The sequence below is a fragment of the Scyliorhinus torazame genome, chromosome 9, assembly GCF_047496885.1.
Source record: "Scyliorhinus torazame isolate Kashiwa2021f chromosome 9, sScyTor2.1, whole genome shotgun sequence".
Taxonomy (NCBI): Eukaryota; Metazoa; Chordata; class Chondrichthyes; order Carcharhiniformes; family Scyliorhinidae; genus Scyliorhinus; species Scyliorhinus torazame.
The window spans coordinates 4827391-4853834 of record NC_092715.1 but is presented as its reverse complement, the minus strand read 5'-3'; the positions used below and the strand labels follow the sequence as shown (position 1 = coordinate 4853834).

Sequence of the window (26444 nt, the reverse complement as noted above, 5' to 3'; positions counted from 1 at the left end):
TGTGAGGGGTGTAGAGGGAGATGGAGGGATTGCGAGGGGTGTTGAGGGAGATGGAGGGATTGAGAGGGGTGTTGAGGGAGATGGAGGATTTGCAAGTAGTGTTGAGTTAGATGGAGGGATTGCGAGGGGTATTGAGGGAGGGGGACGGATTGCGGGGGGGATTGAGGAAGATGGAGGGATTGTGAGGGGTGTTGGGGTAGATGGAGGGATTGTGAGGGGTATTGAGGGAGATGGAGGGATTGTGAGGAATATTGAGGGAGGGGGATTGGTGTGGGTGAGGAGGGAAATGGAGGGATTCTGAGGGGTGTTGAGGGAGATGGAGGAATTGCGAGCGGCGTTGAGGGAGAAGAAGGGATTGTGAGGGGTATTGAGGGAGATGGAGGGATTAAGAGGAGTATTGAGGGAGGGGGATTGGTGAGGGTGAGGAGGGAAATGGAGGGATTGTGAGGGGTATTGAGTGAGATGGAGGAATTGCGAGGGGTGTTGAAGCAGATGGAGGGATTTTGAGGGGTGTTGAGGGAGATGGAGGAATTGCGAGGGGTGTGAGGGAGAGGGAGTGATTACGAGGGGTGTTGAGGGAGGGGGAGAGATTGCGAGGGGTGTTGAGGGAGGGGGAGGGATTACGAGGGATGTGGAGGGAGATGGAAGGATTGCGAGGGCTCTTGAGGGAGGAGGCGTGATTGCGAGGGATGTTAAGGGAGGGGGAGGGATTGCGAGGGGTGTTGAGGGAGATGGAGGGATTGTGAGGGTATTGAGGGAGGGGGAGGTATTGCAAGGGGGATTGAGGGAGACGGAGGGATTGTGAGGGATGTTGAGGGAGGGGGAGGGATTGTGAGGGTATTGAGGGAGATGGAGGGATTGCGAGGGGTGTTGGGGGAGATGGAGGGATTGCGAGGGGTGTTGAGGGAGGGGGAGGGATTGCGAGGGGTGTTGAGGGAGATGGAGGGATTGCGAGGGTGTTGAGGGAGATGGAGGGATTGTGAGTGGTGTTGAGGGAGATGGATTGCGAGGGTATTGAGGGAGGGGGAGGGATTGCGAGGTGTGTTGAGGGATATGGAAGTATTTTGAAGGGTGTTGAGGGAGGGGGGGATTGCGAGTGGTGGATTGCGAGGGGTGTTGAGGGAAATGGAGGGATTGCGAGGGGTGTTGAGGGGGATGGAGGGATTTCGAGGACGTTGAGGGACAGGGTGGGGATTGCGAGGGGTGGATTGCGAGGGGTGTTGAGGAAGATGGAGTGATTGTGAGGGGTATTCAGGGAGATGGAGGGATAGCGAGGGGTGTTGAGGGAGATGGAGGGATTGTGAGGGGAAATGACGGAGATGGAGGGATTGCGAGGGGTGTTGAGGGAGATGGAGTGATTTTGATGGATATTGAGGGAGATGGAGGGATTGCGAGGGGAATTGAGGGAGATGGAGGGATTGTGAGGGGCATTGTGGGAGATGGAGGGATTGCGAGGGGTGTTGAGGGAGATGGAGGTATTGTGAGTGGCGTGAGGGAGATGGATGGATTGCAAGGAGTATTGAGGGAGTTGGAGGGATTTAGAGAGGTGTTGAGAGAGGGCGAGGGATTGCGAGGGGCGGATTGTGGGGGTGTTGAGGGTGATGGAGGAATTGCGAGGGGTGTTGAGGCAGATGCAGGGATATTAGGGGTGTTGAGGGAGATGGTGGAATTGCGAGGGGTGTGTGGGAGATGGAGGGATTGCGAGGGGTGTTGTGGATGATGGAGTCATTTCGAGGGGTGTTGAGGGAGGGCGAGGGATTACGAGGGATGTTCAGGGAGGGGGAGGGATTGCGAGAGGTGTTGAGGGTGATGGAGGGAATGCGAGAGGTGTTGAGGGAGGGGGAGGGATTGCGAGGGGTGTTGAGGGAGGGGGAGGGATTGCGAGGGATGTTGAGGGATGGGGAGGGATTGCGAGGGTGTTGAGGAAGATGGAGGGATTGCGAGGTGTGTTGGGGAGATGGAGGGATTGCGAGGGGTGTTGAGCGAGGGGGAGGGATTGCGAGGGGTGTTGAGGGAGATGGAGGGATTGTGAGGGGTGTTGAGGGAGATGGAGGGATTGTGAGGGGTATTGAGGGAGATGGTGGGAGTGCAAGGGTATTGAGGGAGGGGGAGGGATTGCGAGGGGTGGATTGCGAGCGGTGTTGAGGAAGATGGAGGTATTGTGAGGGGGATTCATGGAGATGGAGGGATTGCGAGGGGTGTTGAGGGAGATGGAGTGATTGTGAGGGGTGTTGAGGGAGATGGAGGGATTGCGAGGGGTGTTGAGGTAGATGGAGGGATTTTGAGGTGTGTTGAGGGAGGGGGAGGGATTGCGAGGGGTGGATTATGAGGGGTGTTGAGGAAGATGGAGGGATTGTGAGGGGGAATGAGGGAGATGGAGGGATTTAAGGGATGTTGAAGGAGATGGAGTGATTTCGAGGGGTGTTGAAGGAGATGGAGTGGTTGCGAGGGGTGTTGAAGGAGATGGAGGGATTGCGAGGGGAATTGAGGGAGATGGAGGGATTGTGAGGGGCTTTGTGGGTGATGGAGGGATTGCGAGGAGTATTGAGCGAGATGGAGGGATTGCGAAGGGAGTTGAGGGAGATGGAGGGAGTGTGAGGAATATTGAGGGAGATGGAGTGATTGCGAGGGGCGTTGAGGGAGATGGAGGGATTGCGAGGAGTCTTGAGGGAGATGGATGGATTGTGAGGGGTTTTGAGGGAGATGGAGGTATTGCGAGGGGTGTTGAAGGAGTTGGAGGGATTGCGAGGGGTGTTGAGGGAGATAGCGGGATTGCGAGGGGCGGATTGTGAGCGGTGTTGAGGGAGAAGAAGGGATTGCGAGGGGTGTTGAGGGAGATGGAGGGATTTCGAGGGGTGTTGAAGGAGATGGAGAGATTGCGAGGGGTATTGAGGGAGATGGAGGGATTGTGAGGGGTATTGAGGGAGATGGAGTGATTGCGAGAAGAATTGAGGGAGATGGAGTGGCGTTGAGGGAGATGGAGCGATTGCGAGGGGTATTAAGGGAGATGAATGGATTTTGAGGGGTGTTTAGAAAGATGGATGGATTGCGAGGGGTGTTGAGGGAGGGGGAGGGATTGTGAGGGTATTGAGGGAGGTGGAGGGGTTGCGAGGGGTGTTGACGGAGATGGAGGGATTGTGAGGTGATTGAGGGAGATGGAGGGGTTGCGAGGGGTTTTGACGGAGATGTAGGGATTGTGAGGTGAATTCAGGGAGATGGAGGGGTTGTGAGGGGGATTGAGGGAGATGGAGGGGTTGTGAGAGCTGTTGATGGAGATGGAGGGATTGTGAGGGGGATTGAGGGAGATGGAGTGATTGTGAGGGTTATTGAGGGAGATGGAGGGATTGCGAGTGTGTTGAGGGAGATGGATAGATTGCGAGGGGTATTGGGGAGGAGGAAGGGATTGTGTGGGGTGTTCAGGGAGATGGAGGGATTACGAGGGGTATTGAGGGAGATGGAGGGATTGTGAGGGGTGTTGAGGGAGATGGAGGGATTTTGAGGGGTGTTGAGGGAGATGGAGGGATTGCGATGGATATTGAGGGAGATGGAGGGATTGTGAGGAGGATTGAGGGAGATGGAGGAATTGTGAGCGGCGTTGAGGGAGATGGAGGGTTTGCGAGGGGTGTTGAGGGAGATGGAGGTATTGCGAGCGGGATTGAGGGACGGGCCGGGATTGCGAGGGGGATTGAGGGAGATGGATGGATTGCGAGGGGGATTGAGGGAGATGGAGGGATTGCGAGGGGGATTGAGGGAGATAGAGGGTTTGTGAGGGGCATTGAGGGAAATGGTGGGATTGCGAGGGGTACTGAGGGAGATGGAGGGCTATTGAGGGAGATGGAGGGATTGCGAGTGGTATTAAGGGAGATGGCGTGATTGCGCGGGGACTGAGGGAGATGGAGGTATTGTGAGGGGTGCTGAGGGAGGGGGCGGGATTGCGAGCGGTGAATCGCGCGGGGTGTTGAGGGAGATGGAGGGATTGCGAGGGGGATTGAGGGAGATGGAGGGATTTTGAGGGGGATTGAGAGAGATGGAGGGATTTTGAGCGGGATTGAGGGAGATGGAGGAATTTTGAGGGGGACTGAGGGAGACGGAGGGATTTTGAGGGATGTTGAGGGAGAAGGAAGGATTGCGAGAGGTGCTGAGGGAGATGGAGGGATTGCAAGGGGTGTTGAGGGAGGGGGAGGGATTGCGATGGGTGTTGAGGGAGATGGAGGGATTTCGAGGTGGATTGTGTGAGATGGAGGGATTTCGAGGGGTGTTGAGGGAGATGGAGGGAGTGCAAGGGGAATTCAGGGAGATGGAGGGGTTGCGAGGGGTGTTGAGGGAGATGAAGAGGTTGCGAGGGGTGTTGATGGAGATGGAGGCATTGTGAGGGGGATTGAGGGAGATGGAGTGATTGTGAGGGTTATTGAGGGAGATGGAGGGATTGCGAGTGTGTTGAGGGAGATGGATGTATTGCGAGGGGTATTGGGGAGGAGGAAGGGATTGTGTGGGGTGTTGAGGGAGATGGAGGGATTGCGAGGGGTATTGAGGGAGATGGAGGGATTGTGAGGGGTGTTGAGGGAGATGGAGGGATTTTGAGGGGTGTTGAGGGAGATGGAGGGATTGCGATGGACATTGAGGGAGATGGAGGGATTGCGAGGGGGATTGAGGGAGATGGAGGAATTGTGAGGGGCGTTGAGGGAGATAGAGGGTTTGCGAAGGGTGTTGAGGGAGATGGAGGGACTACGAGCGGGATTGAGGGACGGGCCGGGATTGCGAGGGGGATTGAGGGAGATGGATGGATTGCGAGGGGGATTGAGGGAGATGGAGGGATTGCGAGGGGGATTGAGTGAGATAGAGGGTTTGTGAGGGGCATTGAGGGAAATGGAGGGATTGCGAGGAGTACTGAGGGAGATGGAGGGCTATTGAGGGAGATGGAGGGATTGCGAGGGGTGTTGAGGGAGATGGAGGTATATTGAGGGAGATGGAGGGATTGCGAGGGGTATTAAGGGAGATGGAGTGATTGTGGGGGGACTGAGGGAGATGGAGGGATTGTGAGAGGTGTTGAGGGAGATGGAGGGATTGCGAGGGGTGTTGTGGGAGGGGGAGGGATTGCGAGGGGTGTTGAGGGAGATGGAGGGATTTCGAGGGTGATTGAGGGAGATGGAGGGATTGTGAGGGGCTTTGTGGGTGATGGAGGGATTGCGAGGAGTATTGAGCGAGATGGAGGGATTGCGAAGGGAGTTGAGGGAGATGGAGGGAGTGTGAGGAATATTGAGGGAGATGGAGTGATTGCGTGGGGCGTTGAGGGAGATGGAGGGATTGCGAGGAGTCTTGAGGGAGATGGATGGATTGTGAGGGGTTTTGAGGGAGATGGAGGTATTGCGAGGGGTGTTGAAGGAGTTGGAGGGATTGCGAGGGGTGTTGAGGGAGGTGGCGGGATTGCGAGGGGCGGATTGTGAGCGGTGTTGAGGGAGAAGAAGGGATTGCGAGGGGTGTTGAGGGAGATGGAGGGATTTCGAGGGGTGTTGAAGGAGATGGAGAGATTGCGAGGGGTATTGAGGGAGATGGAGGGATTGCGAGGGGTGTTGAGGGAGATGGAGGGATTGCGAGGGGTGTTGAGGGAGATGGCGGGATTTTGAGGGGTGTTGAAGGAGATGGAGGGATTGTGAGGGGTATTGAGGGAGATGGAGTGATTGCGAGAAGAATTGAGGGAGATGGAGCGATAGCGAGAGGTATTAAGGGAGATGAAGGGATTTTGAGGGGTGTTTTGGGAGATGGATGGATTGCGAGGGTGTTGAGGGAGGGGGAGGGATTGTGAGGGTATTGAGGGAGGAGAAGGGGTTGCGAGGGGTGTTGACGGAGATGGAGGGATTGTGAGGGGAATTCAGGGAGATGGAGGGGTTGCGAGGGGTGTTGAGGGAGATGAAGGTGTTGTGAGGGCTGTTGATGGAGATGGAGGGATTGTGAGGGGGATTGAGGGAGATGGAGTGATTGTGAGGGTTATTGAGGGAGATGGAGGGTTTGCGAGTGTGTTGAGGGAGATGGATGGATTGCGAAGGGTTTTGGGAGGAGGAAGGGATTGTGTGGGGTGTTGAGGGAGATGGTGGGATTGCGAGGGGTATTGAGGGAGATGGAGGGATTGTGAGGGGTGTTGAGGGAGATGGAGGGATTTTGAGGGGTGTTGAGTGAGATGGAGGGATTGCGATGGATATTGAGGGAGATGGAGGGATTTTGAGGGGTGTTGAGGGAGATGGAGGGTTTGCGAGGGATGTTGTCGGAGATGGAGGGATTGCGAGCGGGATTGAGGGACGGGCCGGGATTGCGAAGGGGATTGAGGGAGATGGATGGATTGCGAGGGGGATTGAGGAAGATGGAGGGATTGCGAGGGGGATTGAGGGAGATAGAGGGTTTGTGAGGGGCATTGAGGGAAATGGAGGGATTGCGAGGGGTACTGAGGGAGATGGAGGGCTATTGAGGGAGATGGAGGGATTGCGAGTGGTGTTGAGGGAGATGGAGGGATATTGAGGGAGATGGAGGAATTGCGAGGGTTATTAAAGGAGATGGAGTGATTGCGGGGGGGACTGAGGGAGATGGAGGGATTATGAGTGGTGTTGAGGGAGGGGGCGGGATTGCGAGCGGTGGATCGCGCGGGGTGTTGAGCGAGATGGAGGGATTGCGAGGGGGATTGAGGGAGATGGAGGGATTTCGAGGGGCATTGAGGGAGATGGAGGGATTTTGAGCGGGATTGAGGGAGATGGAGGAATTTTGAGGGGGATTGAGGGAGACGGAGGGATTTCGAGGGATGTTGAGGGAGATGGAAGGATTGTGAGAGGTGTTGAGGGAGATGGAGGGATTGCGAGGGGTGTTGAGGGAGGGGGAGGGAGTGCGAGGGGTGTTGAGGGAGATGGAGGGATTTCGAGGTGGATTGAGTGAGATGGAGGGATTTCGAGGGGTGTTGAGGGAGATGGAGGGAATGCGAGGGGAATTCAGGGAGATGGAGGGGTTGCGAGGGGTGTTGAGGGAGATGAAGGGATTGTGAGGGGGATTGAGGGAGATGGAGTGATTGTGAGGGTTATTGAGGGAGATGGAGGGATTGCGAGTGTGTTGAGGGAGATGGATGGATTGCGAGGGGTATTGGGGAGGAGGAAGGGATTGTGTGGGGTGTTGAGGGAGATGGAGGGATTGCGAGGGGTATTGAGGGAGATGGAGGGATTGTGAGGGGTATTGAGGGAGATGGAGGGATTTTGAGGGGTGTTGAGGGAGATGGAGGGATTGCGAGGGGGATTGAGGGAGATGGAGTGATTGTGAGGGTTATTGAGGGAGATGGAGGGATTGCGAGTGTGTTGAGGGAGATGGATGTATTGCGAGGGTATTGGGGAGGAGGAAGGGATTGTGTGGGGTGTTGAGGGAGATGGAGGGATTGCGAGGGGTATTGAGGGAGATGGAGGAATGTGAGGGGTGTTGAGGGAGATGGAGGGATTTTGAGGGGTGTTGAGGGAGATGGAGGGATTGCGATGGATATTGAGGGAGATGGAGGGAATGCGAGGGGGATTGAGGGAGATGGAGGAATTGTGAGGGGCGTTAAGGGAGTTGGAGGGTTTGCGAGGGGTGTTGAGGGAGATGGAGGGATTGCGAGCGGGATTGAGGGACGGGCCGGGATTGCGAGGGGGATTGAGGGAGATGGATGGATTGCGAGGGGGATTGAGGGAGATGGAGGGATTGCGAGGGGGATTGAGTGAGATAGAAGGTTTGTGAGGGGCATTGAGGGAAATGGAGGGATTGCGAGGAGTACTGAGGGAGATGGAGGGCTATTGAGGGAGATGGAGGGATTGCGAGGGGTGTTGAGGGAGATGGAGGGCTATTGAGGGAGATGGCGGGATTGCGAGGGTTGTTGAGGGAGATGGAGGGATATTGAGGGAGATGGAGGGATTGCAAGGGGTATTAAGGGAGATGGTGTGATTGCGGGGGGGACTGAGGGAGATGGAGGGATTGTGAGGGGTGTTGAGGGAGGGGGCGGGATTGCGAGCGGTGGATCGCGCGGGGTGTTGAGGGAGATGGAGGGATTGCGATGGGGATTGAGTGAGATGTAGTGATTTTGAGGGAGATGGAGGGATTTTGAGCGGGATTGAGGGAGATGGAGGAATTTTGAGAGGGATTGAGGGAGACGGAGGGATTTTGAGGGATGTTGAGGGAGATGGAAGGATTGCGAGAGGTGTTGTGGGAGATGGAGGGATTGCGAAGGGTGTTGAGGGAGGGGGGGATTGCGAGGGGTGTTGAGGGAGATGGAGGGATTTCGAGGGGGATTGAGGGAGATGGAGGGATTTCGAGGGGTGTAGAGGGAAATGGAGGGATTGCGAGGGGTGTTGAGGGAGATGGAGGGATTGCGAGGGGTGTTGAGGGAGATGGAGGGATTGCGAGGGGTGTTGAGGGATGGGGAGGGATTGCGAGGGTTGTTGAGGGAGATGGAGGGATTGTGAGGGGAATTCAGGGAGATGGAGGGGTTGCGAGGGGTGTTGAGGGAGATGAAGGGATTGTGAGGGGGATTGAGGGAGATGGAGTGATTGTGTGGGTTATTGAGGGAGATGGAGGGATTGCGAATGTGTTGAGGGAGATGGATGGATTGCGAGGGGTATTGGGGAGGAGGAAGGGATTGTGTGGGGTGTTGAGGGAGATGGAGGGATTGCGAGGGGTATTGAGGGAGATGGAGGGATTGTGAGGGGTGTTGAGGGAGATGGAGGGATTTTGAGGGGTGTTGAGGGAGATGGAGGGATTGCGAGGGGGATTGAGGGAGATGGAGTGATTGTGAGGGTTATTGAGGGAGATGGAGGGATTGCGAGTGTGTTCAGGGAGATGGATGGATTGCGAGGGGTATTGGGGAGGAGGAAGGGATTGTGTGGGGTGTTGAGGGAGATGGAGGGATTGCGAGGGGTATTGAGGGAGATGGAGGGATTGTGAGGGGTGTTGATGGAGATGGAGGGATTTTGAGGGGTGTTGAGGGAGATGGAGGGATTGCGATGGATATTGAGGGAGATGGAGGGATTGCGAGGGGGATTGAGGGAGATGGAGGAATTGTGAGGGGCGTTAAGGGAGTTGGAGGGTTTGCGAGGGGTGTTGAGGGAGATGGAGGGATTGCGAGGGGGATTGAGGGAGATGGAGGGATTGCGAGGGGGATTGAGTGAGATAGAAGGTTTGTGAGGGGCATTGAGGGAAATGGAGGGATTGCGAGGAGTACTGAGGGAGATGGAGGGCTATTGAGGGAGATGGAGGGATTGCGAGGGGTGTTGACGGAGATGGAGGGCTATTGAGGGAGATGGAGGGATTGCGAGGGTTGTTGAGGGAGATGGAGGGATAATAAGGGAGATGGAGGGATTGCAAGGGGTATTAAGGGAGATGGTGTGATTGCGGGGGGGACTGAGGGAGATGGAGGGATTGTGAGGGGTGTTGAGGGAGGGGGCGGGATTGCGAGCGGTGGATCGCGCGGGGTGTTGAGGGAGATGGAGGGATTGCGAGGGGGATTGAGTGAGATGTCGTGATTTTGAGGGAGATGGAGGGATTTTGAGCGGGATTGAGGGAGATGGAGGAATTTTGAGAGGGATTGATGGAGACGGAGTGATTTTGAGGGATGTTGAGGGAGATGGAAGGATTGCGAGAGGTGTTGAGGGAGATGGAGGGATTGCGAAGGGTGTTGAGGGAGGGGGAGGGATTGCGAGGGGTGTTGAGGGTGATGGAGGGATTTCGAGGGGGATTGAGGGAGATGGAGGGATTTCGAGGGGTGTAGAGGGAAATGGAGGGATTGCGAGGGGTGTTGAGGGAGATGGAGGGATTGCGAGGGGTGTTGAGGGAGATGGAGGGATTGCGAGGGGTGTTGAGGGATGGGGAGGGATTGCGAGGGGTGTTGAGGGAGATGGAGGGATTTCGAGAGTGATTGAGGGAGATGGAGGGATTTCGAGGGGTGTTGAGGGAGATGGAGGGATTGCGAGGGGTGTTGAGGGATGGGGAGGGATTGCGAGGGGTGTTGAGGGAGATGGAGGGATTGCGAGGGGGATTGAGGGAGATGGAGGGATTTCGAGGGGCATTGAGGGAGATGGAGGGATTTTGAGCGGGATTGAGGGAGATGGAGGAATTTTGAGGGGGATTGAGGGAGACGGAGGGATTTCGAGGATGTTGAGGGAGATGGAAGGATTGCGAGAGGTGTTGAGGGAGATGGAGGATTGCGAGGGGTGTTGAGGGAGGGGGAGGGAGTGCGAGGGGTGTTGAGGGAGATGGAGGGATTTCGAGGTGGATTGAGTGAGATGGAGGGATTTCGAGGGGTGTTGAGGGAGATGGAGGGAATGCGAGGGTAATTCAGGGAGATGGAGGGGTTGCGAGGGGTGTTGAGGGAGATGAAGGGATTGTGAGGGGGATTGAGGGAGATGGAGTGATTGTGAGGGTTATTGAGGGAGATGGAGGGATTGCGAGTGTGTTGAGGGAGATGGATGGATTGCGAGGGGTATTGGGGAGGAGGAAGGGATTGTGTGGGATGTTGAGGGAGATGGAGGGATTGCGAGGGGTATTGAGGGAGATGGAGGGATTGTGAGGGGTATTGAGGGAGATGGAGGGATTTTGAGGGGTGTTGAGGGAGATGGAGGGATTGCGAGGGGGATTGAGGGAGATGGAGTGATTGTGAGGGTCATTGAGGGAGATGGAGGGATTGCGAGTGTGTTGAGGGAGATGGATGGATTGCGAGGGGTATTGGGGAGGAGGAAGGGATTGTGTGGGGTGTTGAGGGAGATGGAGGGATTGCGAGGGGTATTGAGGGAGATGGAGGGATTGTGAGGGGTGTTGAGGGAGATGGAGGGATTTTGAGGGGTGTTGAGGGAGATGGAGGGATTGCGATGGATATTGAGGGAGATGGAGGGATTGCGAGGGGGATTGAGGGAGATGGAGGAATTGTGAGAGGCGTTAAGGGAGTTGGAGGGTTTGCGAGGGGTGTTGAGGGAGATGGAGGGATTGCGAGCGGGATTGAGGGACGGGCCGGGATTGCGAGGGGGATTGAGGGAGATGGATGGATTGCGAGGGGGATTGAGGGAGATGGAGGGATTGCGAGGGGGATTGAGTGAGATAGAAGGTTTGTGAGGGGCATTGAGGGAAATGGAGGGATTGCGAGGAGTACTGAGGGAGATGGAGGGCTATTGAGGGAGATGGAGGGATTGCGAGGGGTGTTGAGGGAGATGGAGGGCTATTGAGGGAGATGGCGGGATTGCGAGGGTTGTTGAGGGAGATGGAGGGATATTGAGGGAGATGGAGGGATTGCAAGGGGTATTAAGGGAAATGGTGTGATTGCGGGGGGGACTGAGGGAGATGGAGGGATTGTGAGGGGTGTTGAGGGAGGGGGCGGGATTGCGAGCGGTGGATCGCGCCGGGTGTTGAGGGAGATGGAGGGATTGCGAGGGGGATTGAGTGAGATGTAGGGATTTTGAGGGAGATGGAGGGATTTTGAGCGGTATTGAGGGAGATGGAGGAATTTTGAGAGGGATTGAGGGAGACGGAGGGATTTTGAGGGATGTTGAGGGAGATGGAAGGATTGCGAGAGGTGTTGTGGGAGATGGAGGGATTGCGAAGGGTGTTGAGGGAGGGGGAGGGATTGCGAGGGGTGTTGAGGGAGATGGAGGGATTTCGAGGGGGATTGAGGGAGATGGAGGGGATTTCGAGGGGTGTAGAGGGAAATGGAGGGATTGCGAGGGGTGTTGAGGGAGATGGAGGGATTGCGAGGGGTGTTGAGGGAGATGGAGGGATTGCGAGGGGGTGTTGAGGGATGGGGAGGGATTGCGAGGGTTGTTGAGGGAGATGGAGGGATTGTGAGGGGAATTCAGGGAGATGGAGGGGTTGCGAGGGGTGTTGAGGGAGATGAAGGGATTGTGAGGGGGATTGAGGGAGATGGAGTGATTGTGAGGGTTATTGAGGGAGATGGAGGGATTGCGAATGTGTTGAGGGAGATGGATGGATTGCGAGGGGTATTGGGGAGGAGGAAGGGATTGTGTGGGGTGTTGAGGGAGATGGAGGGATTTCGAGGTGGATTGAGTGAGATGGAGGGATTTCGAGGGGTGTTGAGGGAGATGGAGGGAATGCGAGGGTAATTCAGGGAGATGGAGGGGTTGCGAGGGGTGTTGAGGGAGATGAAGGGATTGTGAGGGGGATTGAGGGAGATGGAGTGATTGTGAGGGTTATTGAGGGAGATGGAGGGATTGCGAGTGTGTTGAGGGAGATGGATGGATTGCGAGGGGTACTGGGGAGGAGGAAGGGATTGTGTGGGGTGTTGAGGGAGATGGAGGGATTGCGAGGGGTATTGAGGGAGATGGAGGGATTGTGAGGGGTATTGAGGGAGATGGAGGGATTTTGAGGGGTGTTGAGGGAGATGGAGGGATTGCGAGGGGGATTGAGGGAGATGGAGTGATTGTGAGGGTTATTGAGGGAGATGGAGGGATTGCGAGTGTGTTGAGGGAGATGGATGGATTGCGAGGGGTATTGGGGAGGAGGAAGGGATTGTGTGGGGTGTTGAGGGAGATGGAGGGATTGCGAGGGGTATTGAGGGAGATGGAGGGATTGTGAGGGGTGTTGAGGGAGATGGAGGGATTTTGAGGGGTGTTGAGGGAGATGGAGGGATTGCGATGGATATTGAGGGAGATGGAGGGATTGCGAGGGGGATTGAGGGAGATGGAGGAATTGTGAGAGGCGTTAAGGGAGTTGGAGGGTTTGCGAGGGGTGTTGAGGGAGATGGAGGGATTGCGAGCGGGATTGAGGGACGGGCCGGGATTGCGAGGGGGATTGAGGGAGATGGATGGATTGCGAGGGGGATTGAGGGAGATGGAGGGATTGCGAGGGGGATTGAGTGAGATAGAAGGTTTGTGAGGGGCATTGAGGGAAATGGAGGGATTGCGAGGAGTACTGAGGGAGATGGAGGGCTATTGAGGGAGATGGAGGGATTGCGAGGGGTGTTGAGGGAGATGGAGGGCTATTGAGGGAGATGGCGGGATTGCGAGGGTTGTTGAGGGAGATGGAGGGATATTGAGGGAGATGGAGGGATTGCAAGGGGTATTAAGGGAAATGGTGTGATTGCGGGGGGGACTGAGGGAGATGGAGGGATTGTGAGGGGTGTTGAGGGAGGGGGCGGGATTGCGAGCGGTGGATCGCGCCGGGTGTTGAGGGAGATGGAGGGATTGCGAGGGGGATTGAGTGAGATGTAGGGATTTTGAGGGAGATGGAGGGATTTTGAGCGGTATTGAGGGAGATGGAGGAATTTTGAGAGGGATTGAGGGAGACGGAGGGATTTTGAGGGATGTTGAGGGAGATGGAAGGATTGCGAGAGGTGTTGTGGGAGATGGAGGGATTGCGAGGGGTGTTGTGGGAGGGGGAGGGATTGCGAGGGGTGTTGAGGGAGATGGAGGGATTTCGAGGGGGATTGAGGGAGATGGAGGGATTTCGAGGGGTATAGAGGGAAATGGAGGGATTGCGAGGGGTGTTGAGGGAGATGGAGGGATTGCGAGGGGTGTTGAGGGAGATGGAGGGATTGCGAGGGGTGTTGAGGGATGGGGAGGGATTGCGAGGGTTGTTGAGGGAGATGGAGGGATTGTGAGGGGAATTCAGGGAGATGGAGGGGTTGCGAGGGGTGTTGAGGGAGATGAAGGGATTGTGAGGGGGATTGAGGGAGATGGAGTGATTGTGAGGGTTATTGAGGGAGATGGAGGGATTGCGAATGTGTTGAGGGAGATGGATGGATTGCGAGGGGTATTGGGGAGGAGGAAGGGATTGTGTGGGGTGTTGAGGGAGATGGAGGGATTGCGAGGGGTATTGAGGGAGATGGAGGGATTGTGAGGGGTGTTGAGGGAGATGGAGGGATTTTGAGGGGTGTTGAGGGAGATGGAGGGATTGCGAGGGGGATTGAGGGAGATGGAGTGATTGTGAGGGTTATTGAGGGAGATGGAGGGATTGCGAGTGTGTTGAGGGAGATGGATGGATTTCGAGGGGTGTTGAGGGAGGGGGGTTGGTGTGGGTGAGGACAGGGGTCAGGAATTCTGGGGTTGCTGAATTTGCTCCATCTCCAGGGTCTCCCTTACGAAACGATACTGAGGATCCGGGAAGAGAATTTCAGCCCCTTCATGACGACCTATTACAAGCGGCCGCTCCTGATCCACCAGGGGCACATGCAGTGGGTTTGGGACATGGAGGGACGCAGGTACCTGGATTTCTTTGGGGGAATTGTTACCATCAGCCTGGGACACTGTCACCCGTGAGTAACCAAACATCTCCTGCTTCAGTCTCACCTGGAGAGGGTGGGAGTGAGGGTGGGGTGGAGTTGGGAGCGAGTGGGTGGTTGTGGGGTGGGATGTTGGGGTGTGGGTCGGGATTTGGGTGGGGGTTTGGGGTGGGGGTCTGGGTGGGGGTGAGGCTGGGGTGGGGGTGAGGCTGGGGTGGGGGTTGGGATGGGGTGGGGGTCTGAGTGGGGGTTAGGGTCTGGGTGGGGGTGGGGGTTTGGGTGGGGGTGGGGGTCTGGGTGGGGTGGGTGTGGGGGGTGAGGTTGGGGGTGGATTTGGGGTGGGGTTGGGAGCGAGGGGGCGGTTGGGGTGTGCGAGTAGGGATTTGGGTGGGCGTTTGGGCTGGGTGGGATGGGGTGGCAGTGGGGGATTTGGGAGGTGGGCGGTGGGGCTTGGGGGGTGGGGGATGGGGTTGGGGGTTTGGGGTTGGGGTGGGGGATGGGGTTGGGGGTGGGGGATGGGGTTCGGGGGTGGGGGTTGGTTTGGGGGGGATGGGGTTGGGGGGGTGGGGGATGGTGTTGGGGGTGTGGGGTTGGGTTAGGGGGATGGGGTTGGGGGGATGGGAGTGGGGTGGGGGTGGGGATTGGGGGGGTGGGGGGGTTGGGGGGATGGGGTTGGGGGTGGGGTGTTTGGGGGGATGGTTGGGGGTGGGGTTTGGGGGTTGGGGGGATGGGTTTGGGGGTGGGGTTGGTGGGGTTGGGGAGGTGGGCGTGGGGTTGGGGGGGTGGGGGTGGGGTTGGGGGATGAGGTGGGGGTGGGGGTGGGGGGGGTTAGGGGGGTGGGGGTTGGGGTTGGGAGGGTGGGGGTTGGGGTTGGGAGGCTGGGGGTTGGGGTTGGGGGTGGGATTGGGGGGTGGGGGTGGGGTTGCGGGGGTGGGGGTGGGGTGGGGGGGTGGGGTTGGGGGGGTGGGGGTGAGGTGGGGGTGGGGGTGGGGGTGGGGATTGGGGGGTGTTTTGCTATTAATGTTGTTGAGTTGTGTGTGTGTTTCTTTTGCTGTCAGGAGAGTGACGGCTGCGGCAGTGGAACAGCTGGGCCGCCTGTGTCACACGACCAGCATCTACCTCCAGTCCCCCATTCACGAGTACATCCAACAACTCACCTCCACCTTGCCAGAACCACTAAAGGTAGGGGCAGGGGAGGGGGGTAGGGGAGGGGGGTAGGGGAGGGGGGTAGGGGAGGGGGTTTGAGGGGATATGGGATGGGGGTGGGTATGGGGGGGGTGTGGGGGAGGGGGATGGGGGGGGAGGAAGATGGTGGGGGGGTGGGGAGGGGGATGGTGGGGGTAGGGGAGGGGGATGATGGGGGGGGTGGGAGGGGGATGGTGGAGGGGTGGGGGAGGGGGATGGGGGGTTCGGAGGGGGAGGGGGGGTGGGGAGGGGGAGGGGGGTGGGGAGGGGGATGGGGGTGTGGGGGAGGGGGATGGGGCGGTGGGGGAGGGGGTTGGTGGGGGTAGGGGAGGTGGATGATGGGGGGGGTGGGGAGGGGGATGGTGGGGGGGTGGGGGAGGGGGATGGGGGGTGGGGGAGGGGGTTGGTGGGGGTAGGGGAGGGGGATGATGGAGGGGTGGGGGAGGGGGATGGTGGAGGGGTGGGGAGGGGGATGGGGGGTTCGGAGGGGAGGGGGGGTGGGGAGGGGGAGGGGGGTGGGGAGGGGGATGGGGGGTGGGGGAGGGGGTTGGTGGGGGTAGGGGAGGGGGATGGTGGAGGGGTGGGGGAGGGGGATGGGGGGTTCGGAGGGGAGGGGGGGTGGGGAGGGGGAGGGGGGTGGGGAGGGGGATGGGGGTGTGGGGGAGGGGGATGGGGCGGTGGGGGAGGGGGGTGGTGGGAGGGTGGGGGAGGGGGATGGTGGGAGGGTGGGGGCAGTATCTGCGTGTCCGTCCCCCCCTCTCTCTCCCTCAGCAGCCACGACGCCAGTTGCACGATGTTTAAAAGCACAAGTGACCTGCGCCATTGGGAATTCGGCCCGTCGGAGCATCGCCGCGACCCTGGAGAATATCGGGTCGGGCCCGCTAATGGCCCACATGCTGACGGTCTTTCCTGTACCTGTATCCCGGAACGCATTGACGCATTGACGCATTGACGCCGCTCACAAGGCGACGGAGAATCGCGATTTTGCCGCCCACAGCGTTTTGGCGAATTCTCCGCCCAATCACGATTCCTGATTTTGCCGTCAGCCGATGGAGACCCCTGCCCAGAGGGTCTTTGCAGCCCACCATGTGTGCGCTGGCCGGGGTTGTGTGCTGGGTGGCGGTGGGTATGTGTCTGGGGTGGGGGAGCTGTGTTGTGGGGTAGGGAAGAGTGTGTCCTGGGCAGGGTTGGATGTGCTGGGGGTTGAGGGAGGGGGTGACAGGTGTCCGGGCCTTGCCCCAGTGATTGTCACCTGTCTGTTTCCTGTTTTCCCAGGTGGTCTATCTGGTAAACAGCGGCTCTGAGGCCAATGACCTGGCAACGCTCCTCGCTCAGGTCCACACTCGGAACCACGACTTCATCACACTCAGGTGACCTCCCGTTTCACCCAACACGGCCTCTAATGGGGAGGGGTCAACCTGGGGAAGGAGCTGAGGCTAACCTGGGAAGGAAGGGCCTCACTGTCACCCGGGGCCCGGCCCTCAGTGTGTCACCCCAGGGCCCTCAGTGTCACCCCAGGGCCCTCAGTGTGTCACCCCTCCCTATTTCCCCCCTTACCTTCCCCTTCTCTGCCCCTATGGCTCCCCCACCTTGCCAGACACTCCATCCCTGGTGAGAGGTGCTCTGCGTACCCCCCCCCCCCCCCCACCTTTGCTTCCATGCTTCCCACCGGCAGCTTTGCCCACTAGTGTGGTGCCTATAAAAGCTGGCACGGCCTGTGCCCCATCAACAAATACAAATGAAGGTGCCTATTCTGGAGGAGAGCGCTTATTCAGCACTGCCGACCCGCCCTACCCCCTCCCGCCACCTGACGTCCCTCTGTTTAAGTAATAAAATGAACTGTAAAAGCTTTGACAATTGTATAAAAGTAAAGGGATTTGTGAAGACAAATGTAGACCGTTACTGTCCGAAACCGGAGAATTTATAATGGAGAATGAAGAAATGGCAGAGAAATTAAACATGGCTTCAGCGATGTCATTGTGTGGGTGGAGCTGGGCTGTGGCTCTGGGAGTTTTTACTTTCGCTTTCACATTTGGCGGCTGTAGACTCAGACAGAGAAGTATTTTGGCCTGTCTCTCTTTTCAGTTTTAAAGAGTTATGCCAAGGTAGAAACGCAACGATTATAGTTACCTGCTGTTTTGGTAAAAAGGAGTTGTTGGTTTATGGGATCTTGTTATTAGAACAAAGAACAAAGAAAAGTACAGCACAGGAACAGGCCCTTCGGCCCTCCAAGCCTGTGCCGACCATGCTGCCCGTAATTATTGAATTGGAACAGTTAAGGGGTAATTCATTAAGGGTTATACGTAGATTAGTATAGGGCTAGATGGAGTAGAGTTAAGAGAGAAATCGGGAGGGCAAAAAGGAGACATGAAATTGTCTTGGCAGATAAGGCAATGGAAAATCTATAGAGCTTTTACAGATACATAAAGGATAAAAGGGTGACTAGGGAGAGGGTAGGGCCTCTTAAGGATAAAGAAGGTCATCTATGTGCAGATCCACAAGGGATGGGAGAGATCCCAAATGAATATTTCTCATCAGCATGCACTGTTGAGAAAGGCACGAATGTTAGGGAAATGGAAAGTGATGTCTTGAGGAGTGTACATATTACAGAGGAGATGCTGGAGGTATTAAAGCGCGTCAAGATAGATAAATCCCCTGGACCGGATGAAATGTATCCCAGGACGTTGTGGGAGGCGAGGGAGGAAATTGCCGGCCCCGAGTTGAGACATTTGAATCATCGACAGCCACAGGTGAGGGCTGGAATTCTCCCCTACCCTGCGGGAGGACCGTACCGGCGCTAAAGAGCGACGTGAACCACTCCCGCATCGGGCCGCCCGGAAGGTGCGGAATCCTCTGCAACTTCGGGGGCTAGGCCGGCACTGCAGTGGTTGGCACCGCGCCAACCAGCGGCGAAGGGCCTCCACCAGCTGGCGCGAGTTGGTGCATGCGCAGGAGCGCCAGCGTGTTCTGGCACATGCGTGGGAGTGCCAGCATGTTCTGGCACATGCGTGGGAGCGCCAGTGTGTTCTGGCACATGCGTGGGAGCGCCAGCGTGTTCTGGCACAAGCGTGGGAGCGCCAGCGTGTTCTGGCACATGCGTGGGAGCGCCAGCGTGTTCTGGCACATGCGTGGGAGTGCCAGCGTGTTCTGGCACATGCGTGGGAGCGCCAGTGTGTTCTGGCACATGCGTGGGAGTGCCAGCGTGTTCTGGCACATGCGTGGGAGCGCCAGCGTGTTCTGGCACATGCGTGGGAGCGCCAGCGTGTTCTGGCACATGCGTGGGAGCGCCAGCGTGTTCTGGCACATGCGTGGGAGCACCCGCGTGTTCTGGCACATGCGTGGGAGCGCCAGCGTGTTCTGGCACATGCGTGGGAGCGCCAGCGTGTTCTGGCACATGCGTGGGAGCTCCAGCGTGTTCTGGCACATGCGTGGGAGCGCCAGCGTGTTCTGGCACATGCGTGGGAGCGCCAGCGTGTTCTGGCACATGCGTGGGAGCTCCAGTGTGTTCTGGCACATGCGTGGGAGCGCCAGCGTGTTCTGGCACATGCGTGGGAGCGCCAGCGTGTTCTGGCACATGCGTGGGAGCGCCAGCGTGTTCTGGCACATGCGTGGGAGCGCCAGCGTGTTCTGGCACATGCGTGGGAGCGCCAGCGTGTTCTGGCACATGCGTGGGAGCGCCAGCGTGTTCTGGCACATGCGTGGGAGCGCCAGCGTGTTCTGGCACATGCGTGGGAGCGCCAGCGTGTTCTGGCACATGCACAGGGGGTTCCTTCTCCGCCGGCCATGGCGGAGCTTTACACAGGCCGGCGCGGAAAGGAAAGAGTGCCCCCACGGCACAGGCGCACCCGCAGATCGGTGGGCCCCGATCGCAGGCCAGGCCACCTTGGGGGGCCACCCCTCCGGGGCCGGATCCACCCACGCCCCCCGCCCCCCAGGCCGCCCTCAGAGCCAGGTCCCACCGGTATGAGCCTGGTCTAATCTACACCGGCAGGACTGGCCGAAAACGGGCGGTCGCTCGGCCCACCGGGGCCCGGAGAATTTGGCAGTCGTGGCGGCAGGGCGGGATTCACGCCGCCCCCCCGGCGATTCACCGACCCGGCGGGGGGTCGGACATTCCCGCCCGAGGTGCCTGAAGATTGGAGGGCAGCAAATGTTGCGCCCTTGTTTATGAAGGGCTGTAGGGATAAGCCTGGGAACTACAGACCGGTTAGTCTTACTTCTGTAGTGGATAAGTTGTTAGAAGATATTCTGAGGGACAGAATCTACAGACATTTGGACAGATAAGAGCTAATTAGGGAAAGTCAGCATGGCCTTGTAAGGGGAAAGTCATGTCTCACCAATTTGATTGGAGTTTTTTGAAGGGGTAACCAAGAAGGTAGATGAAGGCAGTGCAGTCGACGTTGTCTACATGGAATTTAGCAAGGCCTTTGACAAGGTACCACATGGAAGGGTGTTGCAAAAGGTTAAATCTCTCGGAATCCAGGAAGAGGTAGCCAATTGGATACAAAATTGGCTTGGCGACCGAAGCCAAAGGGTGGTTGTGATGGGGAAGCCTGTGACCAGCGGTGTGCCTCAGGAATCGGTTATTTGTTATATATATTAATTATTTGGATGAGAAGGTAGAAGGCATGGTTAATACGTTTGCAGATGACACCAAGATTGGTGGCATTGTGGATAGTGAAGAAGGTTATACAAGATTGCAACAGGATCTTGACCAATTGGGCCGATCAATGGCAGATGGATAAATGTGAGATGATGCATTTTGGTACATCAAATCAGGGCAGGACCGATTCAGTTAATGGTAGGGAGTTGGGGAGAGTTACAGAACAAAGATTTAGCCAGAATGCCCCCAGTCCCGTCATCTAGATTGTTAATATATAAAGAGAACAGCTGTGGCCCCAACACTGAACCCTGCGGGACACCACTCGTCACCGGTTGCCATTCCGAAAAAGAACCTTTTATCCCAACTCTCTGCCTTCTGCCTGACAGCCAATCGTCAATCCATGTTAGTACCTTGCCTCGAATACCATGGGCCCTTATTTTACTCAGCAGTCTCCCGTGAGGCACCTTATCAAAGGCCTTTTGGAAGTCAAGATAGATAACATCCATTGGCTCTCCTTGGTCTAACCTATTTGTTATCTCTTCAAAGAACTGTGTTTGTAGTTGATCATTTTTACTGTGTGTGTTTAAACAGATGTGAACTAAATTCTTAGAATAAAGGTTGTTTTTTGATTAAAAGCACCTCAGGCCTCTGTTGACCAGAAAGACTGGTCTTTGTGCTCATCGCCACCAACGTCAAGAAACCGTTATCGGGCAGCTGAACGCCAGAATATACTTTGGAGTTTTCTAACCCTGGGCCAGAACGTTTCACTGTGCCACCGTGCAGGAGGTGTGCAGTGTGCCGTTGAGTTGGATTGTCAGCCATGATCAGAATGAATGGCAGGACAGGCTCGAAGGGCCGAATGGCCTCCTGCTCCTATTTTCTATGTTTCACAGTTTGATGAAGTGAGTGGAGAGCTCGACTGTCAGAGGAACTTTCAGGATCAACATGTAGCTCAGACTGAGTAAAGCGGTTAATTCTGTTATCACTCTGGAGTGGATGTATGTTTGACTTGCTGTGACTGGTTTGTCTTTAGTGGTGGCTATCACGGAGGCAGCATCGCAGCGATGGGATTGACAGCGATATCCAGCTGGAAATTCAGCGTCTCAACTAAACCTGGCAGCCACCCAGTGAGTAACAATCACCCGAACACCACTCTTATTCCAAAAGCTTCACCTGCTGAAATGGGAAGAGACAAAGACATGGCTAAGCTGAGCGTCAGTGTCGTGTATGTCAGTGTCCTGTGTGTCAGTGTCGTGGGCGTCAGTGTCGTGGGCGTCAGTGTCGTGTGCGCCAGTGTCCTGTGTGTCAGTGTCCTGTGAGTCAGTGTCGTGTATGTCAGTGTCCTGTGTGTCAGTGTCCTGTGTGTCAGTGTCCTGTGCGTCAGTGTCCTGTGCGTCAGTGTCCTGTGCGTCAGTGTCCTGGGCGTCAGTGTCCTGTGCGTCAGTGTCCTGTGCGTCAGTGTCCTGGGCGTCAGTGTCCTGTGCGTCAGTGTCCTGTGTGTCAGTGTCCTGTGCGTCAGTGTCCTGTGTGTCAGTGTCCTGTGTGTCAGTGTCCTGTGCGTCAGTGTCCTGTGTGTAAGTGTCCTGTGCGCAGTGTCCTGTGCGTCAGTGTCCTGTGTGTCAGTGTCCTGTGTGTCAGTGTCCTGTGTGTCAGTGCCCAGTGCGTCAGTGTCCTGAGCGTCAGTGTCGTGTGCGTCAGTGTCCTGGGCGTCAGTGTCCTGTGTGTCAGTGTCCTGGGCGTCAGTGTCCTGTGCGTCAGTGTTCTGTGTGTCAGTGTCCTGTGTGTCAGTGTCCTGTGCGTCAGTGTCCTGTGCGTCAGTGTCCTGTGCGTCAGTGTCCTGTGCGTCAGTGTCCTGTGCGTCAGTGTCGTGTGCGTCAGTGTCGTGTGCGTCAGTGTCCTGTGCGTCAGTGTCCTGTGCGTCAGTGTCCTGTGCGTCAGTGTCCTGTGTGTCAGTGTCCTGGGCGTCAGTGTCCTGTGCGTCGGTGTCCTGTGCGTCAGTGTGCTGTGTGTCAGTGTCCTGTGCGTCAGTGTCCTGTGCGTCAGTGTCCTGTGCGTCAGTGTCCTGTGCGTCAGTGTCCTGGGCGTCAGTGTCCTGGGCGTCAGTGTCCTGGGCGTCTGTGTCTTGGGCGTCAGTGTCCTGTGCGTCAGTGTCCTGTGTGTCGGTGTCCTGTGCGTCAGTGTCCTGTGCGTCAGTGTCGTGTGCGTCAGTGTCCTGTGTGTCAGTGTCCTGTGCGTCAGTGTCCTGTGCGTCAGTGTCCTGTGCGTCAGTGTCCTGTGCGTCAGTGTCCTGTGCGTCGGTGTCCTGTGCGTCGGTGTCCTGTGCGTCAGTGTGCTGTGTGTCAGTGTCCTGTGCGTCAGTGTCCTGGGCGTCAGTGTCCTGGGCGTCAGTGTCGTGTGCGTCAGTGTCCTGTGCGTCAGTGTCCTGTGCGTCAGTGTCCTGTGCGTCAGTGTCCTGTGCGTCAGTGTCCTGTGCGTCGGTGTCCTGTGCGTCGGTGTCCTGTGCGTCAGTGTCCTGTGCGTCGGTGTCCTGTGCGTCAGTGTCCTGTGCGTCGGTGTCCTGGGCGTCAGTGTCCTGGGCGTCAGTGTCCTGGGCGTCTGTGTCTTGGGCGTCAGTGTCCTGTGCGTTAGTGTCCTGTGCGTTAGTGTCCTGGGCGTCAGTGTCCTGTGCGTCAGTGTCCTGTGCGTCAGTGTCCTGGGCGTCACTGTCCTGGGCGTCAGTGTCGTGTGTGTCAGTGTCCTGGGCATCAGTGTCCTGGGCGTCAGTGTTGTGTGTGTCAGTGTCCTGGGCGTCACTGTCCTGGGCGTCAGTGTCGTGTGTGTCAGTGTCCTGGGCATCAGTGTCCTGGGCGTCAGTGTCCTGTGCGTCAGTGTCCTGAGCGTCAGTGTCCTGTGCGTCAGTGTCCTGAGCGTCAGTGTCCTGGGTGCCAGTGTCCTGTGCGTCAGTGTCCTGAGCGTCAGTGTCCTGTGCGTCAGTGTCCTGAGCGTCAGTGTCCTGATCGTCAGTGTCCTGTGCGTCAGTGTCCTGTGCGTCAGTGTCCTGTGCGTCAGTGTCCTGTGCGTCAGTATCCTGTGCGTCAGTGTCCTGAGCGTCAGTGTCCTGGGTGCCAGTGTCCTGTGCGTCAGTATCCTGCGTGTCAGTGTCCTGGGCGTCAGTGTCCTGAGCATCAGTGTCTGGGCGTCAGTGTCCTGTGCGTCAGTGTCCTGAGCGTCAGTGTCCTGAGCGTCAGTGTCCCGGGCGTCAGTGTCCTGTGCGTCAGTGTCCTGAGCGTCAGTGTCCTGGGCGTCAGTGTCGTGTATGTCAGTGTCCTGAGCGTCAGTGTCCTGTGCGTCAGTGTCCTGTGTGTCAGTGTCCTGTGTGTCAGTGTCCTGGGCGTTACTGTCCTGTGCGTCAGTGTCCTGGGCGTTAGTGTCCTGTGCGTTAGTGTCCTGGGTGTCAGTGTCGTGTATGTCAGTGTCCTGAGCGTCAGTGTCCTGTGCGTCAGTGTCCTGTGTGTCAGTGTCCTGTGTGTCAGTGTCCTGGGCGTTACTGTCCTGTGCGTCAGTGTCCTGGGCGTTAGTGTCCTGTGCGTTAGTGTCCTGGGTGTCAGTGTCCTGTGCGTCAGTGTCCTGGGCGTCAGTGTCCTGTGTGTCAGTGTCCTGTGTGTCAGTGTCCTGTGCGTCAGTGCCCTGGGCGTCAGTGTCCTGTGTGTCAGTGTCCTGGGCGTCAGTGTCCTGTGTGTCAGTGTCCTGTGTGTCAGTGTCCTGTGCGTCAGTGTCCTGTGCGTTAGTGTCATGGGTGTCAGTGTACTGTGCGTCAGTGTCCTGGGCGTTAGTGTCCTGTGCGTCAGTGTCCTGTGTGACAGTGTCCTGGCCGTCAGTGTCCTGTGCGTCTGTGTCCTGTGCGTTAGTGTCCTGGGTGTCAGTGAGATGGGCGTCAGTGTCCTGAGCGTCAGTGACCTGAGCGTCAGTGTCCTGTGCATCAGTGTCCTGTGCGTTAGTGTCCTGGGCGTCAGTGTCCTGAGCGTCAGTGTCCTGAGCGTCAGTGTCCTGAGCGTCAGTGTCCTGGGCGTCAGTGTCCTGTGTGTCAGTGTCCTGTGCGTCAGTGTCCTGTGCGTCAGTGTCATGTGCGTCAGTGTCCTGTGCGTCAGTGTCCTGTGCGTCGGTGTCCTGTGCGTCGGTGTCCTGTGCGTCAGTGTGCTGTGTGTCAGTGTCCTGTGCATCAGTGTCCTGTGCGTCAGTGTCGTGTGCGTCAGTGTCCTGTGCGTCGGTGTCCTGTGTGTCAGTGTCCTGTGCGTCAGTGTCCTGTGCGTCAGTGTCCTGTGCGTCAGTGTCATGTGCGTCAGTGTCCTGTGCGTCGGTGTCCTGTGCGTCGGTGTCCTGTGCGTCAGTGTCGTGTGTGTCAGTGTCCTGTGCGTCAGTATCCTGTGTGTCGGTGTCCTGGGCGTTAGTGTCCTGGGCGTTAGTGTCCTGGGCGTTAGTGTCCTGGGCGTTAGTGTCCTGGGCGTCAGTGTCCTGTGCGTCAGTGTCCTGGGCGTCAGTCTCCTGTGTGTCAGTGTCCTGGGCGTCAGTGTCGTGTATGTCAGTGTCCTGTGCGTCAGTGTCCTGTGCGTCAGTGTCGTGTGCGTCAGTGTCCTGGGCGTCAGTGTCGTGTATGTCAGTGTCCTGTACGTCAGTGTCCTGTGTGTCAGTGTCCTGTGCATCAGTGTCCTAGGCGTTAGTGTCCTGGGCGTCAGTGTCCTGGGCGTCAGTGTCCTGTGTGTCAGTGTCCTGGGCGTCAGTGTCCTGGGCGTCAGTGTCCTAGGCGTCAGTGTCCTGGGTGTCAGTGTCGTGTGTGTCAGTGTCCTGGCGTCAGTGTCCTGTGTGTCAGTGTGCTGGGCGTTAGTGTCCTGTGTGTCAGTATCCGGTATGTCAGTATCCTGTGTGTCAGTGTCCTGGGCGTCAGTGTCCTGTGTGTCAGTGTCCTGTGCGTCAGTGTCCTGTGTGTCAGTGTCCTGGGCGTTACTGTCCTGTGCGTCAATGTCCTGGGCGTTAGTGTCCTGTGAGTTAGTGTCCTGGGTGTCAGTGTGCTGTGCGTCAGTGTCCTGGGCGTTAGTGTCCTGTGCGTCAGTGTCCTGTGTGTCAGTGTCCTGGGCGTCAGTGTCCTGTGTGTCAGTGTCCTGGGCGTCAGTGTCCTGTGCGTCAGTGTCCTGTGCGTTAGTGTCCTGGGTGTCAGTGTCCTGTGCGTCAGTGTCCTGGGCGTCAGTGTCCTGGGCGTCAGTGTCCTGAGCGTCAGTGTCCTGAGCATCAGTGTCCTGAGCGTCAGTGTCCTGGGCGTCAGTGTCCTGAGCGTCAGTGTCCTGTGCATCAGTGTCCTGTGCGTTAGTGTCCTGGGCGTCAGTGTCCTGAGCGTCAGTGTCCTGAGCGTCAGTGTCCTGAGCGTCAGTGTCCTGAGCGTCAGTGTCCTGGGCATCAGTGTCCTGGGCGTCAGTGTCGTGTATGTCAGTGTCCTGAGCGTCAGTGTCCTGTGCGTCAGTGTCCTGTGTGTCGGTGTCCTGTGTGTCAGTATCCTGTATGTCACTGTCCTGTGTGTCAGTGTCCTGGGCGTTACTGTCCTGTGCGTCAGTGTCCTGGGCGTTAGTGTTCTGTGCGTTAGTGTCCTGGGTGTCAGTGTCCTGTGTGTCGGTGTCCTGTGTGTCAGTATCCTGTATGTCACTGTCCTGTGTGTCAGTGTCCTGGGCGTTACTGTCCTGTGCGTCAGTGTCCTGGGCGTTAGTGTTCTGTGCGTTAGTGTCCTGGGTGTCACTGTCCTGTGTGTCAGTGTCCTGGGCGTTACTGTCCTGTGCGTCAGTGTCCTGGGCGTCAGTGTCCTGTGTGTCGGTGTCCTGTGCGTCAGTGTCCTGGGCGTTAGTGTCCTGTGCGTCAGTGTCCTGTGTGTCAGTGTCCTGGGCATCAGTGTCCTGTGTGTCAGTGTCCTGGGCGTCAGTGTCCTGTGCGTCAGTGTCCTGTGCGTCAGTGTCCTGGGTGTCAGTGTCCTGTGCGTCAGTGTCCTGGGCGTTAGTGTCCTGTGCGTCAGTGTCCTGTGTGACAGTGTCCTGGGCGTCAGTGTCCTGTGCGTCAGTGTCCTGTGCATTAGTGCCCTGGGTGTCAGTGTCCTGGGCGTCAGTGTCCTGAGCGTCAGTGTCCTGAGCGTCAGTGTCCTGTGCATCAGTGTCCTGTGCGTTAGTGTCCTGGGCGTCAGTGTCCTGAGCGTCAGTGTCCTGAGCGTCAGTGTCCTGAGCGTCAGTGTCCTGGGCGTCAGTGTCCTGAGCGTCAGTGTCCTGGCGTCAGTGTCCTGTGCGTCAGTGTCCTGAGCGTCAGTGACCTGGGCATTAGTGTCCTGGGCGTCAGTGTCGTGTATGTCAGTGTCCTGAGCGTCAGTGTCCTGTGCGTCAGTGTCCTGTGCGTCAGTGTCCTGTGCGTTAGTGTCCTGTGCGTTAGTGT

At 57.4% G+C, this 26444-nt stretch overlaps 1 protein-coding gene across 2 annotated transcripts in view; it reads left to right on the top strand.

Moving 5' to 3' along the window:
• The window catches only part of agxt2 (alanine--glyoxylate aminotransferase 2), a 600286-nt gene that overhangs the window by 26277 nt on the left and 547565 nt on the right, over positions 1 to 26444 (top strand). For both annotated transcript variants that reach the window (XM_072515583.1, XM_072515582.1), the window contains exons 3-6: positions 14067 to 14251; positions 15277 to 15400; positions 16679 to 16773; positions 21040 to 21133. In XM_072515583.1, the coding sequence (XP_072371684.1) occupies positions 14067 to 14251; positions 15277 to 15400; positions 16679 to 16773; positions 21040 to 21133 (498 nt within the window). The remainder of the gene's footprint in view (positions 1 to 14066; positions 14252 to 15276; positions 15401 to 16678; positions 16774 to 21039; positions 21134 to 26444) is intronic.